The sequence below is a fragment of the Dermacentor albipictus genome, chromosome 1, assembly GCF_038994185.2.
Source record: "Dermacentor albipictus isolate Rhodes 1998 colony chromosome 1, USDA_Dalb.pri_finalv2, whole genome shotgun sequence".
NCBI classification, from domain to species: domain Eukaryota; kingdom Metazoa; phylum Arthropoda; class Arachnida; order Ixodida; family Ixodidae; genus Dermacentor; species Dermacentor albipictus.
This window is the reverse complement of record NC_091821.1, coordinates 460,672,804-460,691,682: the sequence shown is the minus strand read 5'-3', so window position 1 is coordinate 460,691,682 and position 18,879 is coordinate 460,672,804. Positions and strand designations below refer to the sequence as shown.

Here is an 18,879-nt window from a genome sequence, read left to right as displayed (position 1 = left end):
AATATAGTTCCGAACTTCAAGGTCGTCTTTAACGTAATAAAGGAAAAAAAATCACTATTGTTCATTCTGTGTGACCTTACAGGAAAATATTTACGCTAGTATTGTTGATTGTGTCTCATCCAATCATAAACACATAGAGATATAGAATGCGTGGACGGGAACTCGATGGCTTAGTGAACATAGCGGCATTGATTACCCTCTCCGCACCATAAATTCAGTGTCATTTGCACGCGATCACTTATACTCAGCGTAGATGAATCGTGCAGATAGAATTTCTTTCCGCTAATTTTGGTGCGATTGCAAATGTTTTCCAATAAACGTCCTTTTGCTTAACATCGTATCACGATGTCGACTCTAAGTAGGCGTAGTAGGGACCAGATTTGTCGAGTGGGAACTCCGAAGTTGGAATAATTCCGGAATCAGTGCATATTCCTGAACACCTGGAATTGAATAGCAATGGAATGATGGCACCAGTCAGGCAGATGGAATGGAAAGGCAATGAGAGCCCAGGATTTTGGAATGGAATAGGACTGGAACGGGTAGATAGTTCTGGAGCAACAAATATTGATTTGAAGGAACACTTCAAAGCCAGCAAGTTAGCGAATTAGACTAAGGTGTTCTAGGCCAAATTATTACATTTCTGAATTCTTACTGAATAGGGGATCTTCCAGTAATTTCAAGTAGGCGATTACCTCAGCCGTGGTAATTAGGCATTTATAAACGACACAGTGTATTCTACGCTTCCGAAGAGCCGATAGCGTTTGTGCGTTACAGTGTTAAAGTGTATTTAAAGGTATCCTGAAACGATTTTGACGATATTGTACAAACGTGTTGAGTCGTTGTATATATAGTAGGTCCTTGTGATCATTAAATGACATATTCAGTCGCTCCGCGGATAGCGTGTAATTGATAAGGTTTTAAAAACGTGCATCGCTTCCAATGGCAGCGGGACTGGTCCCTTTAGTTTTACTCAGCGCGTCACCATCTACGTAGCGGACGCGCATGAAGTCGGTCGGGCTAGCTATCCGACTGTGTTGCACTTGTTGCGTCATGGATAACCTTTCCCAACGTTAAGGTGAACAAATGTAGTTTTTCATAGTTGGAATGTTGGTTAACTTGTTTCTGTAAAAGAGAAAGAGAATACACAACGGCAATTCATCAGTAGAGTGAAGCACTTCTGGCAAACTGCAAGCGTCGTCTGCATGTGTTACGACATGCTTTGTGTTGGCGTCATCTGCGTGGTCACTGTAGATGTCAATGTTTCTTTTCGCGAGGACCATAAATTGACCTTGCTGCGTCGTGGGCTGCAAATCCAGCGATTGGCGACATCACGAGCTGTGAAATGATGTTTATCTTCATGGCAACAGGCGAGCGGAGTGGCTGCAGCGCATCGGGCTGTCGGTATTCGATCGGCGCAATGAAATACGCATTTGCGGCTGTGTTTGGCGCCGGAGGATTACAACCACCAAAGAGAGTTATGGGCGTGTCCGGTACTGCGCTATATGTAGGCGGACTCGGCGTTTTGCAGGATAGGTGGAAATGCAAACGTGAGCGGCTTGCAGGTTGCAGCCACATGATGGCGCAGAGCTCAACCACACAAACACAGGGCTAATATATTAGTAACACACGGTATTATATTTTGCTGCTAGTGAAAGTTTTCGGCAGCAGCGTAATCGCGAACTCGCTGTGTTTTTAAGTGTTTAAAATGTTTTACATTTGCTTATATCAATATAAGCTCTCTGTTTTGCTGGTTGAGCTCGGCGCCGCCAGGTGGCTGCACCGTGCAGGCCACTCACGTTAACGCCTCCGCCCATCCGCGAAAAAGCCAAGCTTCTCTGCGCTTGCCAGAAACCAGGCACGCTCGGAAGTGTGACAGAATGCTCGCAGCGTGCGCAGCTTGGATAGCTCTCGCGTGGAATTCACGGCTAGGCGCCTAGCGGAAAAGTTACAGAGGCTTGGCGCGTTGGCTCCATGACACCGGAAGTGACCGTCACGACGTCACATCGTGACATAGACCCAGCGGAGGCGGAGCTTAGTCCCAATCGCTCGGCGAACAAATTGAGCAGGAAGAACTTGGCTAGGGAGGAGGGTACCTTGCAATCGTCCATAGCTCCCTCAATATGAGACGCTTCACTTGTGGCGCGAATGTGAACGCTTTATTAAAGACTTCTGCTGTACTCATTCGTACATAGCTCAAGGAAACGAGTGCATCCGTGTCACTCGTCCCGTCACTTCTTGTCCACGTATTTTCTGTCCTGCCATTCTCAACCGTGAATAGTTTACTGCAGCTGTACCGTACACGCCTGCAATTTTTTGCACTAACAGTTTCAGGGACTCTTAAAATACAGCAACATTTAGTGGTGTAGAATTTATCGATGATAGGAAGAGCTTGCTTAACGTAAGTCACGAAGATGGATGACAAAAACAAACGGTTGCAGCGTTCGTGAGTCCACGGTGATTTGGAACGCGCGCGATGTTTTTCACACATTGTGTAGCATTGAGAGCGTGCAATACCAGGTGACCTATAGGCGTGTTGGGAGAATCGTAGCTGTCAATATACCGGCAAATTTGAAACAAAAAAGACCGTGTTGCAAATCATATCAATGCACCTCGATTTCGCGTTAGTCATCAAAGTGACGTAATAAGATGGGTACATGTATGACGTAGAAAACGGTGTAAGTTACGGGACACTTTGCTTTACTCGACAAAGAAAAAAACTTACGGAAGAATGACTGATTTTTGTAGACGGCGGATTTTAATTATAAGGCAAAACCTGCTTGTATCATAGCGTGCGATGTTGGCGTGAACCACCAAAAATGTGAGGAGTTAAAGTGAAGCTAACTTCATAGGTCACGAGCGGGTAGCTGTAGGCTAGTAGTTGCAAAATCGACGTACCATGCCGCCTGAAATCAGCGTCAAGTTTTTCTGTGAGAACCGCGCTCGATTAAGCATGGCAAAGCGAGTTTTCATAAGCAGGTTTGATCACTATGGCACGTTTATATTTTCATTAACATTTTGAAAAAAGCAAGATAATGACTGAGGCTTTGGCTTATTTATTCGCTATGCTCCATGTGGGAAAATCTTAGGAAAAGAACCACGTGAGATTTCTGCCTGCCATGCTGGCCATTCTTCCGAAACTGACAAGTTTTGGAGGTATTTGTATCATGATTGCAAAAACTGAACATATTTTGCAATCATGCCAATTATTCGTTAGTTGAACCGGCATGGCTAACTCATGTATCTACTGTTAAAAAGAGCAGACATTCTAGCAATTACAACCAACAGCTCAATGCCAAGATAACATGCAACAAAACGCGTTTGATCTTGTGCGACGTATTAGTACGTAGCACTATTACTAACGTTGTGAGTGCATCGAAAATATGTTTTCAGCTACTAGGCAAACACGGGTGCTCGAGTAGTACGTAATTGCAGAGAGAGCGTCATCATTTGCTTGAACTGGAGGAATGGCGTGAACCAGATCGGCCACTTCAGCAGATGGAATGGTCCAAGTCTCGCCATTCCGAGGAGTTAAAAGGCGTGGAATTGCGGGAATCTCAACTCTCCGCAATGGAAGGGGAATAGAATGGAGGTGCCCACTCCCCAACTCTGGTAGGGACGCCTCAATACTTAAACAACATGCCTACAGAAGTCGGACGCACAATGCTTCATCCGCAGGCGTGCAGTGATTGCAGTTGAAAGGTTGTTTCTTTATCCGCCGGGATTGGCAAAAGTGGCGTTGAGTGGCACGCACACTGACATTGCCTAAAGTCTCTGTCAAAGGGCGCAGTTTGGTAGAGACTCCAGTGGTTGAGAACGGTGGGAATGGGAGACAGGGTGGTCCTGCATTTGAAAGAGCCGTGATCGCAGATTCACTGGCACAAAGGCAAGCAAATAAAGCACACGTGATTCAAAAGAGGGAGACATTAGGCATTTATTACGTAATCTGAATTTTATCTCTGCAGAAGTCCTCGTCATACTTTTGAAACTTGTTAGGTCCGCATAAGAGATCGTAGATGAATAGGCAGGCGTTGCTGACATTCTGCACCCCCTGCCGAGTGACCCAGAGCTCGCAGCCTGCATTGGAGACAAGTAGCGTATAATCATGCCGCATTGCATGACCCGCAGAACAAAATCAGCATAAATACATCACAACTGCATTGCCATACTGCGTGATCATTGGATACTGCATAACTGTGGGGAGTGAGTGAGTGAGTGAGTGAAACAACTTTATTTTGTCCACTATAGACGTAAGTAAACTCCACGCCACCTGGCTAGGCCCACTCGGGGACCATCAGGTGGAACCTGACGGCCCTGTCGCGAGCCCTCTGGACTGCCAGGATTTGAGAGGTCGGATCCTGGGCCCTAATTAGCCTCATCATTTCCTCGTGAGTGAAAGGGGGACCGGCAGAGGCGCAGCCCCACAGGACATGTTCGAAGTCCGCATAATCACCACACAGAGGGCAGTCCGGGCTTGGGAACCGTTCGGGGTACATTGTGTGCAGCGCCGCGGGGCTCGGGTAAGTGCTTGTTTGTAGAAGTCTGAGAGTGACTGCCTGGGCCCTGCACAGCGAGGAGTGCGGCGAAGGTAGGACTCTTCTTGATAGATAATTGTATTTGCAGATTTCGTTGTACGAGCAGAGAGGCTCGGGTCGCCCAGGAGAGGACGCGTTGCCCGGCGCACGGTCAGTCAAACCTCGTGCAGCCGAGTGCGCCTCCTCGTTGGGGTTGATCGAGGCACCCTCAATTGTTCCAAGGTGTGCAGGGAACCAGGCCAAAGAGTGATGTTTCATGTCTTTGGCACTTCGGATGATACGTAGGGCCTGGGGAGCCACCATTCCCATCTGAAAGGCCCTGACAGCGGCCTTGGAATCCGAATAAATCGTGTCATGTGCACTGTCCGTCAATGCAAGAGCAATAGCAACTTGCTCTGCAACGCTGGAATTAGAAGTGCGGACGGTAGCGCAGCTAAGGATTTTAGAGTCACAGTCGATGACCACTGAGGAGAAGGCCTCTTCTTGAACGTACGAAGCAGCGTCTACGAAGCATGTGCGGTCCTTGTTCAAGCGGGCACTGGCGAGCAGAGCTTTACCCCTGGCTCGTCTTCGTCCTTCGTTGTAGGTGGGATGCATATTTCGTGGCATCCGGTGTATGTAAATCTTGGACCTGACGTCACTGGGAAGCTTCACAGCGTCGAGACTGACGACCATGGGGTTACGTCCCAGCTTGCCAAGTATGGCTCGGCCCGCTGGGGTACCGGAGAGTCTGACAAACTGGGAAAATTCTTGGGCTTCAACGATTTCTTCGAACGTGTTGTGAATTCCCAGACTGAGGAGGTCTTTTGTGTGCGTTCGGATGGGAAGGCCGAGGGCAAGCTTGAAGACTCTTCTGATTAGGGCATTGATCTTGTTGCGCTCCGATACGAGCCAGTTGTGCATAGCCCCTGAATAAGCGAGGTGGCATAGCACGAAGGCGTGGATAATCCGGATCAGATTGTCTTCCTTGATTCCGCGGTACCTGTTGGCGATTCTTCGGATCAGGCCGAGGGCGCTTTCGGTCTTGGAACAAATGCGTTTGAGGGCGGCCCCATTGGCCCCGTTCGACTCGATAAACATCCCTAGGACCCTGATAGTGTCTACCCGCGGTACTGGGGAGCCCTTGCCGGTGAATAATGTAATGTGGCTCTCTGTTGCTGGCTTCCAGGACCGGTGTGAACCGCCTCTGGGCCTCTTCTTGTAGAGCAAGAGCTCGGATTTAGCGGGCGAGCACCTTAGCCCGGTGGGGATAAGATACCGCTCCGTCACATCGATGGCCTCTTGCAAAGCACCCTCGACCTGCCCTTCACATCCACTGGAGCACCAGATGGTGATGTCATCCGCGTAGATCGTGTGGTTAATGTTGGGGATTTTGTTCAAGGCCCTCGACAGGTTGATCAGGGAGATGTTGAACAGCGTCGGGGAGATCACCGCCCCCTGAGGTGTTCCCTTTGGCCCCAGCTGGATTTCGTGGGTCAAAAACTCGTCAATCTTGAGTCTAGTGGACCTTGAGGAAAGGAAGGATCGCACGAAATTGTACGCCCGTTTGCCGACGTTACACTCTGTCAGGCTCTTGAGAATAAAGGCGTGCGATATGTTGTCAAAAGCCTTTTCCAGATCCAAGCCGAGAATTGCCTTAGTGTCGGCGGAGGTAGAGTCAATGATCTGGTGCTTGATTAGTCTCATGGCGTCCTGAGTCGAAAGCCCCGACCGAAAGCCAATCATGTTGTGTGTATAGCATTCGTTAGACTCGAGATGGTCAGTGAGGCGGTTAAGCATGGCGTGTTCGGCCATCTTTCCAACACACGACGTCAGGGAGATGGGCCTTAGATTGTCGATGCTCGGCGCCTTACCTGGCTTCGGTATGAGTACTGTGTAGGCTGCTTTCCAGCTCTCGGGAATGAGGCCGCTGCACCAGATATCATTCATCTTGCGCGTAAGAAACTCGATTGAGGCGTCGTCGAGATGCTTGAGCATTTTGTTGGTGATCCCGTCGGGCCCAGGGGCAGATCTGCCGTTGAGGGATGCGAGAACTCGCTTGACCTCAGCCACGGTGAAATCCTCGTCCATAGATGGTACGTCACGCCCTTCGTACTCGGGAAACTGGGGGGGGGGGGCACCGGATCGTCCGTGGCCGCCAGGTACTTGTCTATGAGGTGCTCCATGACTGCCTCATCTGGAGTCGAGTCGGTGGCCAAATGGACAGCTTTCGCCAAAGCTCTCTTCTGGTTGGACTTGGTGTTGCCATCGTGCAGTAGGTGCTTAAGGAGACCCCAGCTTTTACCGTTCTTGAGCTGGCCCTCCACCGAGTCGCACAGCTCGTCCCATTGCTGCTTGCATAGCACCTTGCAATGAGCCTCTATCATCTTGTTTATATCGGAGATTTTCTTGCGTAGTCTTCTGTTATGGCGCTGAGTCTTCCATCTCGCGAGCAGTGCCTGCTTGGCTTCCGAAAGATGCGGCAGCCTACTGTCCATCCTGTCCACCTCCAGATCGGTTGTCACCTCCTTGGTGGCTCTAGCCGCATCCTTCTTTATCTCGTCGCACCAAGAGTCTAGGTCCATATCATCGTTAAGGACGCGCTCGGAGCGATTGGCTCGGAACAAGTCCCAGTCAGTGAACCTAAAGGTCCTCGTTTTGTTGCGGGCAGTCTTGATCACAGCTTCAATGATGCAATGATCGCTACCGAGGTCCATGGCTGTGTTGGTCCACTTGACGTTTTCCAGATTCTTGACAAAGGTAAGATCCGGAGTCGTATCTCGGCATACCGAGTTCCCTCTCCTGGTTGGAAAGTCTTCATCGGTTATCAGCGTAAGATCTTCCTGCGCTGCCGCATCCCATATGTCTCTGCCATTCTTGGTATTGGTACAATAGCCCCACGCCTGATGCTGGGCATTAAAATCCCCCATGACGACTAGAGGCTCACAGCCAGCCAAATGCACGGCCTTCTTGAGAATACCACTAGGCCTGGCTCTGTGAACGCTGGGTCTGCAGTAAACATTCATTATGAAGATACTGTTTCTTCTTAAGCGCTGCGTAGGGGGGTCGACAAGGAGTTCGGCCATGACGTACTCAATCCCATTGTCCGCGGGACCAAGGTCTCGCTGAAGGCACGTGAACTTTTTGCTGACCAGGATAGCGACCCCCCTCCCTCCTTCAGTGGGGAAAAGAAAATTCACGATCAAGAAGCACGGAGGGCAACAAAGTTGCGAATACGCTTGTGCATTAAAGGAGAATAGAATCGAAGGCACCTGAACGCGCACACGTATTTTTTTTAGCTTACCTTAAGTATTGGCTGTGCGGTAGCTTTGAATTTAGGTTAATCGTGTAGAAAAGAGAAATTGAAAATTAGGTGCACAGGTCGTGGTGCATTTCTTCTGCAAAAAAATTTCCAGCTTTATATTTCCCCAGATTGATAATACTTCTGGAATGCAACGAATTCTCTGAAGCTCCCGCTGTTTACCAAAGGCTGGAGAGCGAGGCTTGGAACCTCTATTCGTGTGGCATAAATCATTCTGGATTGCTCTTGAATTGGCCGTACGTTGACACGAGTGCAAATTCTGAGTGTCATCAAACGCCAACTGCAACAAAAATTTGCCCCGCCTGAATAGCTTCAGTTCTGACAGTGTACATATAAAGCACCCTGCTTGCGAAATTTTATCTTTTAAATACGATTGAACGCATCGAGTTATAATTGGAAAGGTAGACATTCTCGACTCCGAAATTGAAGGAAGAAAACAAAACGTTGCCATTGGCACTAGCCTGAGGTGACGCATGACCCAGAAGAGCATGACTCATGACTTTGCAGCGCCCTCGGTAATCCGCGGCGCACTGAAAAGTATCGGGTGCCACGTGCTGCTAGTTACGTCATGTCCGCTAACCAGCAGATGCACGCATCGTTTGATTAGGTTTTGTTGAAAGGCTGCTGCTAAGAACATTACACAATTACCAGCCCTCGAGCTTTTTAGAGCGCAGCTCTTTGGCGTCCGTTCCTGGGTTTCGCGTCGTCGTCGGCGTTGTCGTCGGCCTCGTAACCAGCTCCACCACCTTTCATCCCCCCAGCGCTAGCAGCGACCGACTGATACCGCTGGATGCCGCTGACGCCGCTAGAGAGTCAAGATAACGTGACTGCATAGAACACCGTCGCCGCCATGCAGAAAGAGGAGGAAAGGGTCCCCCCCCCTGGTTCTTAGCGCTGCGGAAGCGAGGGTATCATATTGTTTGTGTCGGCATCGGCGGCGTTGTCCCTGAAACCAACTCCGCAGCTGGGGTTGACTCACTATCGGCGTCAGCGGCATCAGTCAGTCGCTGCTCTCTCTTCCCTCCTCCCTTTATCGTGTTGTCCGCTTGCTGCACGCGCTTCTGCCCCCATCGTTTGCCGCTGGGTGTACACGCCGCCCCCCTCCCACCTCTTCCTGCGAGTCTCCGGTTGTCAAAGCGCCGGCTCGAACTTTGAAGTTGGCGAACTGTGCGCCGCAAAGTTGCCCAACGGCTTGCTGGTAGTAGCTGCCTACTTCGCCCCTACCGCACTCACGAAAGACGTCGTGCACTTCCTGCAACTCGCATTAACCGTCCATCGATCCACACCGATGTTAGTAGTGGGGGACTTTAATGTTGACATAAAGACAAACAGCAATTTCCTAACACTTATGCGGGAGAACATCCCGTTCCTCTCGCTCGTAACGCATCCCACGGCTGTGACAACCTCGCGAGGCACTTGTATAGATCTCGTCTTTGAGAATCAAGCATTGGTGTACCAAGTCGAACATATATCAGTCTATTTCTCCGACCACAAAGCTTCCTTCATGACTGTCAAGAACTGTTAGTGTAGTCTTTGTTAAAGGAATACGTGTGAAAAATAAAAAAAAATTCTGTGATAGCGCATACATGTGTTGCTCGATTTCTTTGCCTCAATCTATCGAAAAGGTGAAACAGCTTATTTGCTGCGCTCAAATTTCGCATTAGGAAGTAACGTAATCGTCGGTAATTTTTTTTATCATAGCTTCAGTGGTGTGTATCACACGTTTACTACCTATTTAACCAAAGTGAAAGTTCGTTCCAGATGCCCTTGAAACGATTTTCAACAAATAAAGGTTGTAAAACGAAACGAATCATTGCACTTTGAGTCAGTCCCGAAGCAAAGACCCAACTTATCGGAAGCTGAGTGAGGAAATTGTTGTTTTAGACCTGCCCTACCTAATGAAGGGAAGTACTCGCACTTCATTTACAACCTACCTCCATAAAAATTTGCCGATTTCTGTGCCCATTCTAAATATTGCAGTTCATTTATATTTTTTAGGATCCCTCTATTTACCTGGACGAGAAAGAGGAACTTCAAAGTCTTGGCCTGCAAGCATGTTTCGAACGATGATAGAGTATATGTGCAGTCGAGTTTGCCAACGACATGGCGCCATCTGTCGCAGAGCTGCCAGTACACGGGGAACGGGGGCGTCTCTAAATGCATCAATCATACAGAAGCCATTTGATGTTCCAGATGGCCGCAGCCCCGCAGGTCATCAATTATCTCTCATGAAAACAGCCATCGACTGGAAAAGCCTGCCCTAAAATGTTCATGCTTCATGACTTGCCATGTTAAGTTCAACACCGCCGTTAATTAACTGTGAGTTACTGTAAAATAATAACCAAATAATAGGTTAATAAACACAAGCCGTCCAATATACATTTTAAAACGGCTTTTTAAGAACAGTACACATATCGAAACCTTCCCTGGAAACTACCGTGCCTTGTGCAGTCCTCAGACAAGAACTACGCTGAGTAGTTTTCAATTGCCATATCAGGGGCGAGGACTTACGGAGCCGCCATCTGTCGGACGCTCCTCACTTGCGTAGTATGAAGGATAACGCGGCGCGCTCATCATAGGTTTGCCTGACGGCACTCGATAAGAACACCACGCGGGAGCCCTCCTGGGCATTTCTGTAGGTACTGTCGAAACCAACGAAGTTTTTTACTGTCAAAATAGCATTCTTGGACAAACAGAAAGCACAGAATATTTGCAGACACTATCTCTTTACCGAACACGTACAGTGAACGCCCAGTGCACGCGGTCGCGCGATGAAATTACCCGAACCGGCTTCTTGCGCGCAATGTCGCCAGTCACTGAGAGCTATCTATGTGAAATATGTTCTTCTAGTAGGCTGCCTGCATAACCAAATGGAGCATCAGAGAATGAAGCTTGAATGCAGCTATCGCGCGGGCTCGCTGTGATCTTTCGCTGTGCGCGCGTTTTCCCACCATGCCGTGAATTTTAGGCCGCAGCGTGTGAGCATATGAAAGTGCGCAAACAACCTTTGTTGCGCGGACACTAGGTGTTCAAAAAATAATTTCGTTATAACTAGCGATTTCGACGCCTACGACGGCGACTTGTGACGTTCCGTCGTGACAGTTAAATCTTGTTTTCTAAAGTCGTAGACGTTTCAATATCAATATTTCTCAAGTTGCATCGCACTGTATGCTTATCAGTCTTCTGAGTGAGCAATTACCTGCTGCTTTTTTTACTTAATCCAGTACGTTTCATTGTTTGGTGGTACACAAGCATCAGCATATGCCCGGCCTTTATTAATGTGCTTTTTGCCGTTCCCTTTCCATTCCAGTGAACTACCAGTAGCTAGCATCAACAAGCTCATAGACCGAAGATTCCTGACATTAGGCTGCTAGCGCGCATGGGTGAGCGTCTCAGTACGCACTTTATGCTACTCAACGAACATCGCAGCCCCGGCGCCGTATCAAAAATCTTGCTCGCAGAAGTGCTTGCTGCACACCCGAGTTGTAGCCGATGGCTGCTTGCCGATTCCAAGTTTGGCGATCCAAGCTTCATGCAGCTTCTTGTCCTCTAGGTACGTGTGAAGGCTGACACCAGGCTCCGTTGTGTACGTCCGGCACTGCGGCACCGAGCAGTAGCCTACCTTGATAGACGCCTTCAGAGGCAGCCACTACATATTATAGGGCTTTTAAGCGTTGTCAAGCACACACCCGAAGCCAGAAAGCTTCCCCACTTAATGAGAACCGCAGCGCAGGCGGGATCTTAAACTTTCGTTTTCAGCTAGCTTCATCGATTGCGAAGCAGCCGACGGGGCCGCTGTGTCCACGTGATCCCTCATACCACGTGACGCCGACGGCAGCACAAGCTTTTCCAGTAGTGAAGCTCACCCCAATAGTTTTTTTTTGTGAAAACGCAAGCCTGGGTCGGAGCAGGTTTATTTGTCTGGCTGCGAGCCTTATATTCCACTTGCTTATTTATTGCACTGGGTGAAAACGCCAATGCCGGATAAACCAGGGCTGGATAAACACATCATGGTACTGTGTGGTCTTTGTGTCTCAATCAAATAATGGAAGGCTTGTGTAATAGCTCTACTCAGACACAATGTGTTGTACCTGGTACAGTCGGTGACAACCTAAGAAATAAAAGAGTACGTGTACGCTTTCCAACTCAAACATAGATCACAAGAAAGTTTATTCACCCGTAGGCATGGGTACAGCTGTGGTATGAACACAAAGTACAGCATAACGCATCGCACATGCAATACACCTTACTTGATATAAACACAACAGATGAGCAAGCGAAAGAGTAAGTGGTGTCTGCTTGACACTGGCTTTGTCACTTCCACTTCAAAAATATTATTACATTGTACAGGCAAAGATGCGCCAGCGAATTAGGTTCGCCTACATATCTGACGCCAAGTGGTTTCGGAACAACTGCTTCCGTAAACAGCGGTCTTTGTGTCACTGTTTGGGGATGAAACCTGAACCTCTAGCCAAAGTTTGCGAGAGTTTGTCGCATGAGTGCTATGCAAAAGGTGGCATTTTAGCTGGAAACAATTAGCTTTATTTTCCTATGAGCCTACCATTTACATTAACAATCAGCAAAGTCACTAGGCTGTGAGTGGATTCCAGCTGGCTAGGCTATCTTTCAGAGGTGAACCGCAGCTGCACAGTAATTTAGTGGGTGGAGTTTGTTTCTAATACGGAAGTTGTCACCGACTATACTGTTCAAATTGTGCGTGTAACTTTGTGGAGCATAATCTACAGAAGGCGAGAAATGAATGCAACTTAAGTATAAAAAGCCTAATTTTTCACATTGTTGGTTTCAAGTTTCATACCGACGTAATAATCCAGCTACCGAAATCTCTCACCATTGTCGTGCCTCGGAGAACGGAGTATGTCACAGTTGTCATATTCTGAGACCACGAATGGATAGTAGGTGGACACAAGCTTGCCTGTGAAGGGAAAAAAACAAGATAAAGATTGAGGGTTGATGATGTAAGCGTCATCACTGTGTCAAAACATTATTCACAATACTCGACTCAAAACTAACCTTCATTCCTCATAGCAAGTATGTGAAAGCGAAATGCCTTAAAACAATGAACATCGTGAAAATACTGTCACGCACAACATGGGGAACTGAGAGGAAATGCCTCACGAACCTCTTCAGGAGCCTTGTACGATCACGGTTAGAACACGGTGCCGTAGTGTATCACTCTGCTACGCCAAGTGCTCTCAAGATGCTGGACCCTGTGCATCATCTTGGTACACGCCTCGCCACCGGTCCGTTTAGGAACAGACCGATTGAAAGCCTCTATGTGGAATCGAATGAATGGTCCCTTGGTCTGCAGCGGTCATATTCTACTTTTAGTTATTTTCTGAAAATACATGCTAATAAAGATCATCCTTGTTATCCCACTATAAACGATATGACCACTGCAACGCTCTTTCATAGTAAACCTACAGCCAGACAGCCATTTTCGATCCATGTGAGAAAGCTGAGCGATGATATGGATGTTCCTATTCATGAAAACCGTCTAATGGCTTCTGCCAAGCCGTTTCCGCCGTGGTTGTGGCGCATCATTGATCGTGACACGTCATTTGCCGAGGTAACGAAGCACGCTCCAGAGGCCCACATTCATATGCATTTTCTAGAATTACAATTTAAATACTGGTGCCCAGAATATTACACAGATGCGTCTAAATCGCATGCTGGCGTGTCGTATGCAGCTATCGACCCATCCTTTTCGGAGTCTGATGTACTGCACCCTCAAACATGCTCTTTACAGCAGAGGCGTATGTATTATAGTCGGCTGCGAAACGCATCAAACAGTTAAAACTATATAAGGCGGTCATATACATTGACTCATTAAGCGCTGTGAAAATATTGATGTCATGCTTCAAACACAGAAATCCACTAATTACAGATGTTTTCTGTCTCCTCTGTACTATTTATGCCTCTGGCCAACATGTAACTGTATGCTGGGTGCCTGGACACAGAGGTATTGAAGGTAAAGTCCTGGCAGACCGAATTGCTACCTCCTTAGACAGGAAAGCTTGCAAGATGTCCGTAGCCGTTCAGGTGTCAGACCTAAAGCTATACTTACGGGGAAAAAACGAGAACCTACTGGCAGCATAAGTGGGACACTCAAATACTTAATAAACTCCACGTAGTTAAGCCATATTTAGGATATGGCCATCACTGACCAAGTCCAGACGAAGTGATGTCCTATTCTGTCGTCTCAGATTAAGGCACACTTATGGTACACACAGCTTTTTGACTGGCAGTAAACATCCAGTGTGTAGTAGATGTGGAGAGACTCTCAGTGTTCAGCATGTCTTCCTAGAATGCCGTCAATGACAAGACCAGAGGCAAAGACACTTTCCCTTAGCATATATTCAGTGTATACCACTTCACCTGGCACTATTTCTAGACAGAGAACCGCTACTTGACATGCAATCTACCTCAGCCTTTTTAAACGAAGTCGACACGCTCCATGTTCTCTGTCAAAGAAATTCGTAACACGGCCTCTTGCGAGAGGCGATGGTTGCGATGTGAACTTTTGCTATAGCACATGCCTCCGGGCCCTCGTTCTCAAGGGACCCGCTAAGGCTGTTGTGCTACTCGTCATCAACAATAACCTGTCCATCTTTATTCAGGTAACGTTATTACACCGTTGAAATATATCCTATACTTATAGCATGCCCTGCTTCAGTCATTCTCATATTTTTATTCCTTATGTATTTTAAGCAATTCATAGCTCTCAGTTTTAGGGCTCTCTGCAGCCCCCTAAGGTCAGCCATTAGTCAATTCCGTACTCATCACCACTGCCTTGCCGCTCTTTGGCCACACATCGCCCTTGTGCCAAATAAACACTACATATCATCATCATCTTCTTTATCATCATCATCTTAATCAGTTTATTTCAAAGTACTTTACAGGCCCCAAGGGGAGCATTGAGTAAGGGGGGCGTCATTGAACAAATGACAAGAGAAAACATATATATGAGCGCTAAAAAATGTGAGCTAAAAATGTTTGTAATGATCACATGCTTCCAAACCGGGGTTTTTTAAAAAAATAAAAACGCTAAATCAATACAAAGCGTTATGGGGAAAGGAATGAAAAGGGCAATTCACTCTAACATAAAAGGCAATGTAACACTTGCGCGAAATAACGTACATAGCGCGAGTACATAAAGCAAACAAAATTGAAACCACAATAACAAGAAAGTCACGTATTATATGACATGACATATGTACAGATGAATACATTTGTTATGGTGAAGACTGTAGGTTCAGTAGTTGTCTGAATTTATCATTGCTCATTTGAGCGACAGTGCTATTACGAAGCGAATTCCATAACCGAATCGCTCGTGGTAAAGCCGAGAAGTTAAATGCGTTAGTGTTGCCATAAATGCGAGTGAGGCTTAAATCATTATAAAGTCGTCGTGATGTGCAAGACGCGCGTTCCAGTGGCAAGTTTGGTGGCTTGACTTGGTGAACATATCTATGGAGCAAGGACAGGAGGGCTATGTCACGTCGGCTACTCAGTGATTGAAGTGAAAGGTCGAGTTTTATTTGAGTAATGCTTGACTGGTAGCTGTAATTTCGGGAAATAAATCGACTAGCTTGGTTTTGGATGGCTTCTAACATGTGGATTAGGTATTCATGGTAGGGAGACCATATAGGGGACGCGAATTCGAGCTGAGGGCGTACAAATGATACGAATGCTAATTTACGGATGTTAGACGGGCAATTACGCAAGTTGCGGCGAATATACCCAAGAGATTTGGCAGCGTTTGCGCATATGGTTGCAATGTGAAAGGCCCAGGAAAGGCTCTGTGTAAGATTTACGCCTAGATATTTATATGCTGATGCCTGAGATACTATATTTGAGTTGATATAATAGGAAAACCTATGAGTTGTTGTTTTTCGCGTGAATGTCATTAGTTGGCATTTAGATGAGTTAAGTTTCATTTGCCAGTCTTCACACCATTTGGTAACGAGATGAAGGTCCTCTTGAAGAATGCGATGGTCATCAAGGCTGCGAATGGGTCGATATATTATACAATCATCGGCGAAAGCACGCATGCAGGATGAGATGTTATTGGGCAGATCATTGATGTAAATAAGAAAAAGCAAGGGTCCTAGTACGCTACCCTGCGGTACACCGGAACTGACATATGCAAGGGGTGACGTAAAATTATTAACGACTGTAAATTGCTGACGATTTGTGAGGAAGTTACGAATCCAGGAGAGCGTTAAGCAGTCTAATTTGAGAACGGATAACTTGGAAATTAAACGACAGTGAGCCACACGGTCGAAGGCTTTGGAGAAGTCGAGAAAAAAGCAATCTGTTTGAAGATTATGGTCCATGTTAAAATGCAAGTCTGTAGTGAATTCTAGTAACTGCGTCTCACATGACAAACCTTTCCTAAACCCATGTTGGTTAATAAAGAAAAAATTATTTGATTCCAGATGATGATATATGTGAGATGCAATGATATGTTCAAGCATTTTGCAGCAAATACTTGTCAATGATATCGGCCGATAGTTTTCTGGGGAATTCTTGCTACCATTTTTGTGAACAGGTATCACTTTTGCAATTTTCCAGTCTAAGGGAAGCTGGCCTGATGACAATGACTGGCGGAATATATTGCATAAGAATTTGCTAGATAACGTGACTGTATTCTTTAAAATTTTTGAGTTAATATTATCGACACCCGAAGAAGTAGTCAACTTAAGGTTATTTATGAGACCTGTGATACCATCCTCTGTTACATCGATGGATTGCATGTACTGGTAATCTAGATCAGTGACTTCCGGCAGATTAGAATGGTCTTCTATTGTGAATATGGATGAAAAAAATTCATTAAAGATGACTGGGTATTCCTTGGCACTGATTGGAGCTTGATTCCTATCATTTAGTGAAATGTGATGTGAGCCACTATTGGGTGAAATCACCTGCCAGAATTTCCGGGGGTTGTTTTTAAGTAGTGAAGGTAGATCTTGAGAGTAGTATTTTTCTTTAGCCTCTCTTAAAGATGAACAGTAAACTTTCAAAAATGAGCTATATTTGTCCCATACCACGGGTGAGTTTGTACGCTTTGCAGTTGCGTATAGCCTTTTCTTCTTGTTTCTGAGCCGTCGAAGGTGCTTGGTGAACCAAGGGTTCTGTCTATCGCCTGTTATTCTTATTTGGGGGATATACGTTTCCACTAAAGCACACAGCTTTTCTTTAAACAGAAGCCAGTTTTCGTTGACTGACCGAGCAGAAAACGGAGCTAGAAAGGTGCCAGAAAGAAAAGTCTCAAGTTCTTTGTTAATATTGCCATAGTCTCCCCTCTTGTAATCACGGATGATTTTGTTTGAGATGCCTGTATATTTCAAGGGAATGTTAAGAGTAAGTTGTAGTAGCTTGTGATCACTGAAACCGTCTAAGCAAACAACTTCACCAATTGTTTCAGGGGTGTTAGTGAAAACTAAATCTAAAATGTTAGTGCCACGGGTGGGCTGGGTAATTATTTGGAATAAATTGAAATCTAACATTAAAGAAATGAACTCCATTGATGTATGACAAGAGGATGATAGGTTATTCCAGTCGATCAAAGGAAAATTAAAGTCGCAAAAAACATAGATGATATCAGCCTGACAGAGCTCAAGGGCTTTAGAAATACTATTGCGCAGTTCGACAAGAAAGTACTGGTTTGCATCGGGAGGACGATAACAACATCCTATCAGTAGCTTCTTTCTGTAGGTTTGACATTCAGCCCATACTATCTCAATACTAGAATCTACATTAATAACTTGTGAGGTAGCTGTTCTTTTGATACCAAGGAGTACGCCACCACCTCTCTTTTCGGTCCGATCACACCTTAAAATGTTATATGTGCTATCATGTGGAAATATTTCATTATCTGTTATTTCAGAGTGTAGCCATGTTTCAGTAAGAACAAGAATATCTGAACTGCAGTCATCAAGAAATGAGGCAATATCGTCGCGTTTAGGCAACAGACATCGGATATTTGTGAAAGATATTGATAATGATGGTGCGATGACAGGTGACTTTGACTTCTTACAGTTCACATCATGCAGTGTGGTTTGCTGCTATTTAACACAAGGAACAACTGTATTCCGAATGCTATCGAAAATATAAATGGCATCCCCAATTCGTAGTCGATCGGTTGACAACGTAAATGGCTTTGCTTCAGTTTTCGCAAAAGCAATTAGCTGCTTTCTTGCCTGCCGGGTAGCTGACGAAAAATCCTCGCGAATTGAAAAACCAGACATTTTCAGTTTTCGTGCAGAAGACAAGATACGGCCTTTGTCTTTGAAAAACGTCATTTTCGCAATAATAGGCCTCACCCTGCCTTCCGCAAACTTCCCTAATCGGTGCACCCTCTCAAACTGCGCAGTCGTGAATTCCGTACCCAATTTTTCGGAGCAAAATTGTATCACTTTTTTTTCTGAAGCTGCCCAGTTTTCCTTAGCCTCATCTTCTATTCCAAAGAAGAGCAGGTTGGATCGTCGCATACGGTTTTCCGCATTTTCACATCTAGAAGATATTTTATACAGCTGATTCGAAACGTCACGCAATGTTTCCAAACACGTTCCAGAATCCCCAGCTGGTTGAGATGGCACAGATGATTCCAACGCTACTAGCTTCGTATTTAGCACTTTAATTTCGTTTACGGCGGCAGCGCGTTCCTCGTTCGCACGTATCAAGTCACTGCGCAAAGCCTTCTCATTTTCTGCATGTTTGCGTGCAGTTTCCAAAGCAGCTGCCTGTCCCTTTTGGAAATTTTTACAATCGGCTTGCATAGCAGTCACGGCGTCTTCAAGCTTACTTATTCGTTCCAAGGCAGCAGCGAAGGCGTCTGCCTCAATCTTCGACATTGGGCCGGGATTCTGCTCGACGTCACCCGCGAGGACAAGTAGCAGCTCAAACAAAGTAAAGCACATATTTGCAAACAAAGTAACCAACCGCTTAAACGCGTCAGTCCACTCTGTCGGGCACGACATCGCTATGATACAATAATCGCTAGATTTAACCGAAGCAGCACCCACC

At 46.3% G+C, this 18,879-nt stretch overlaps 1 protein-coding gene across 1 annotated transcript in view; it reads right to left on the bottom strand.

Annotated features, from left to right (window-relative positions):
* Window positions 1-3,925: 3,925 nt before the first annotated feature.
* Window positions 3,926-18,879, bottom strand: part of LOC135902849 (uncharacterized) — a 48,343-nt gene continuing 33,389 nt past the window's right edge. The window contains exons 5-6 of the mRNA XM_065433121.2: window positions 12,683-12,766; window positions 3,926-4,074 (exon numbers count right to left, since the gene is read on the bottom strand). Of these exons, the coding sequence (XP_065289193.1) occupies window positions 3,935-4,074; window positions 12,683-12,766 (224 nt within the window). The 3' untranslated portion in view covers window positions 3,926-3,934. The remainder of the gene's footprint in view (window positions 4,075-12,682; window positions 12,767-18,879) is intronic.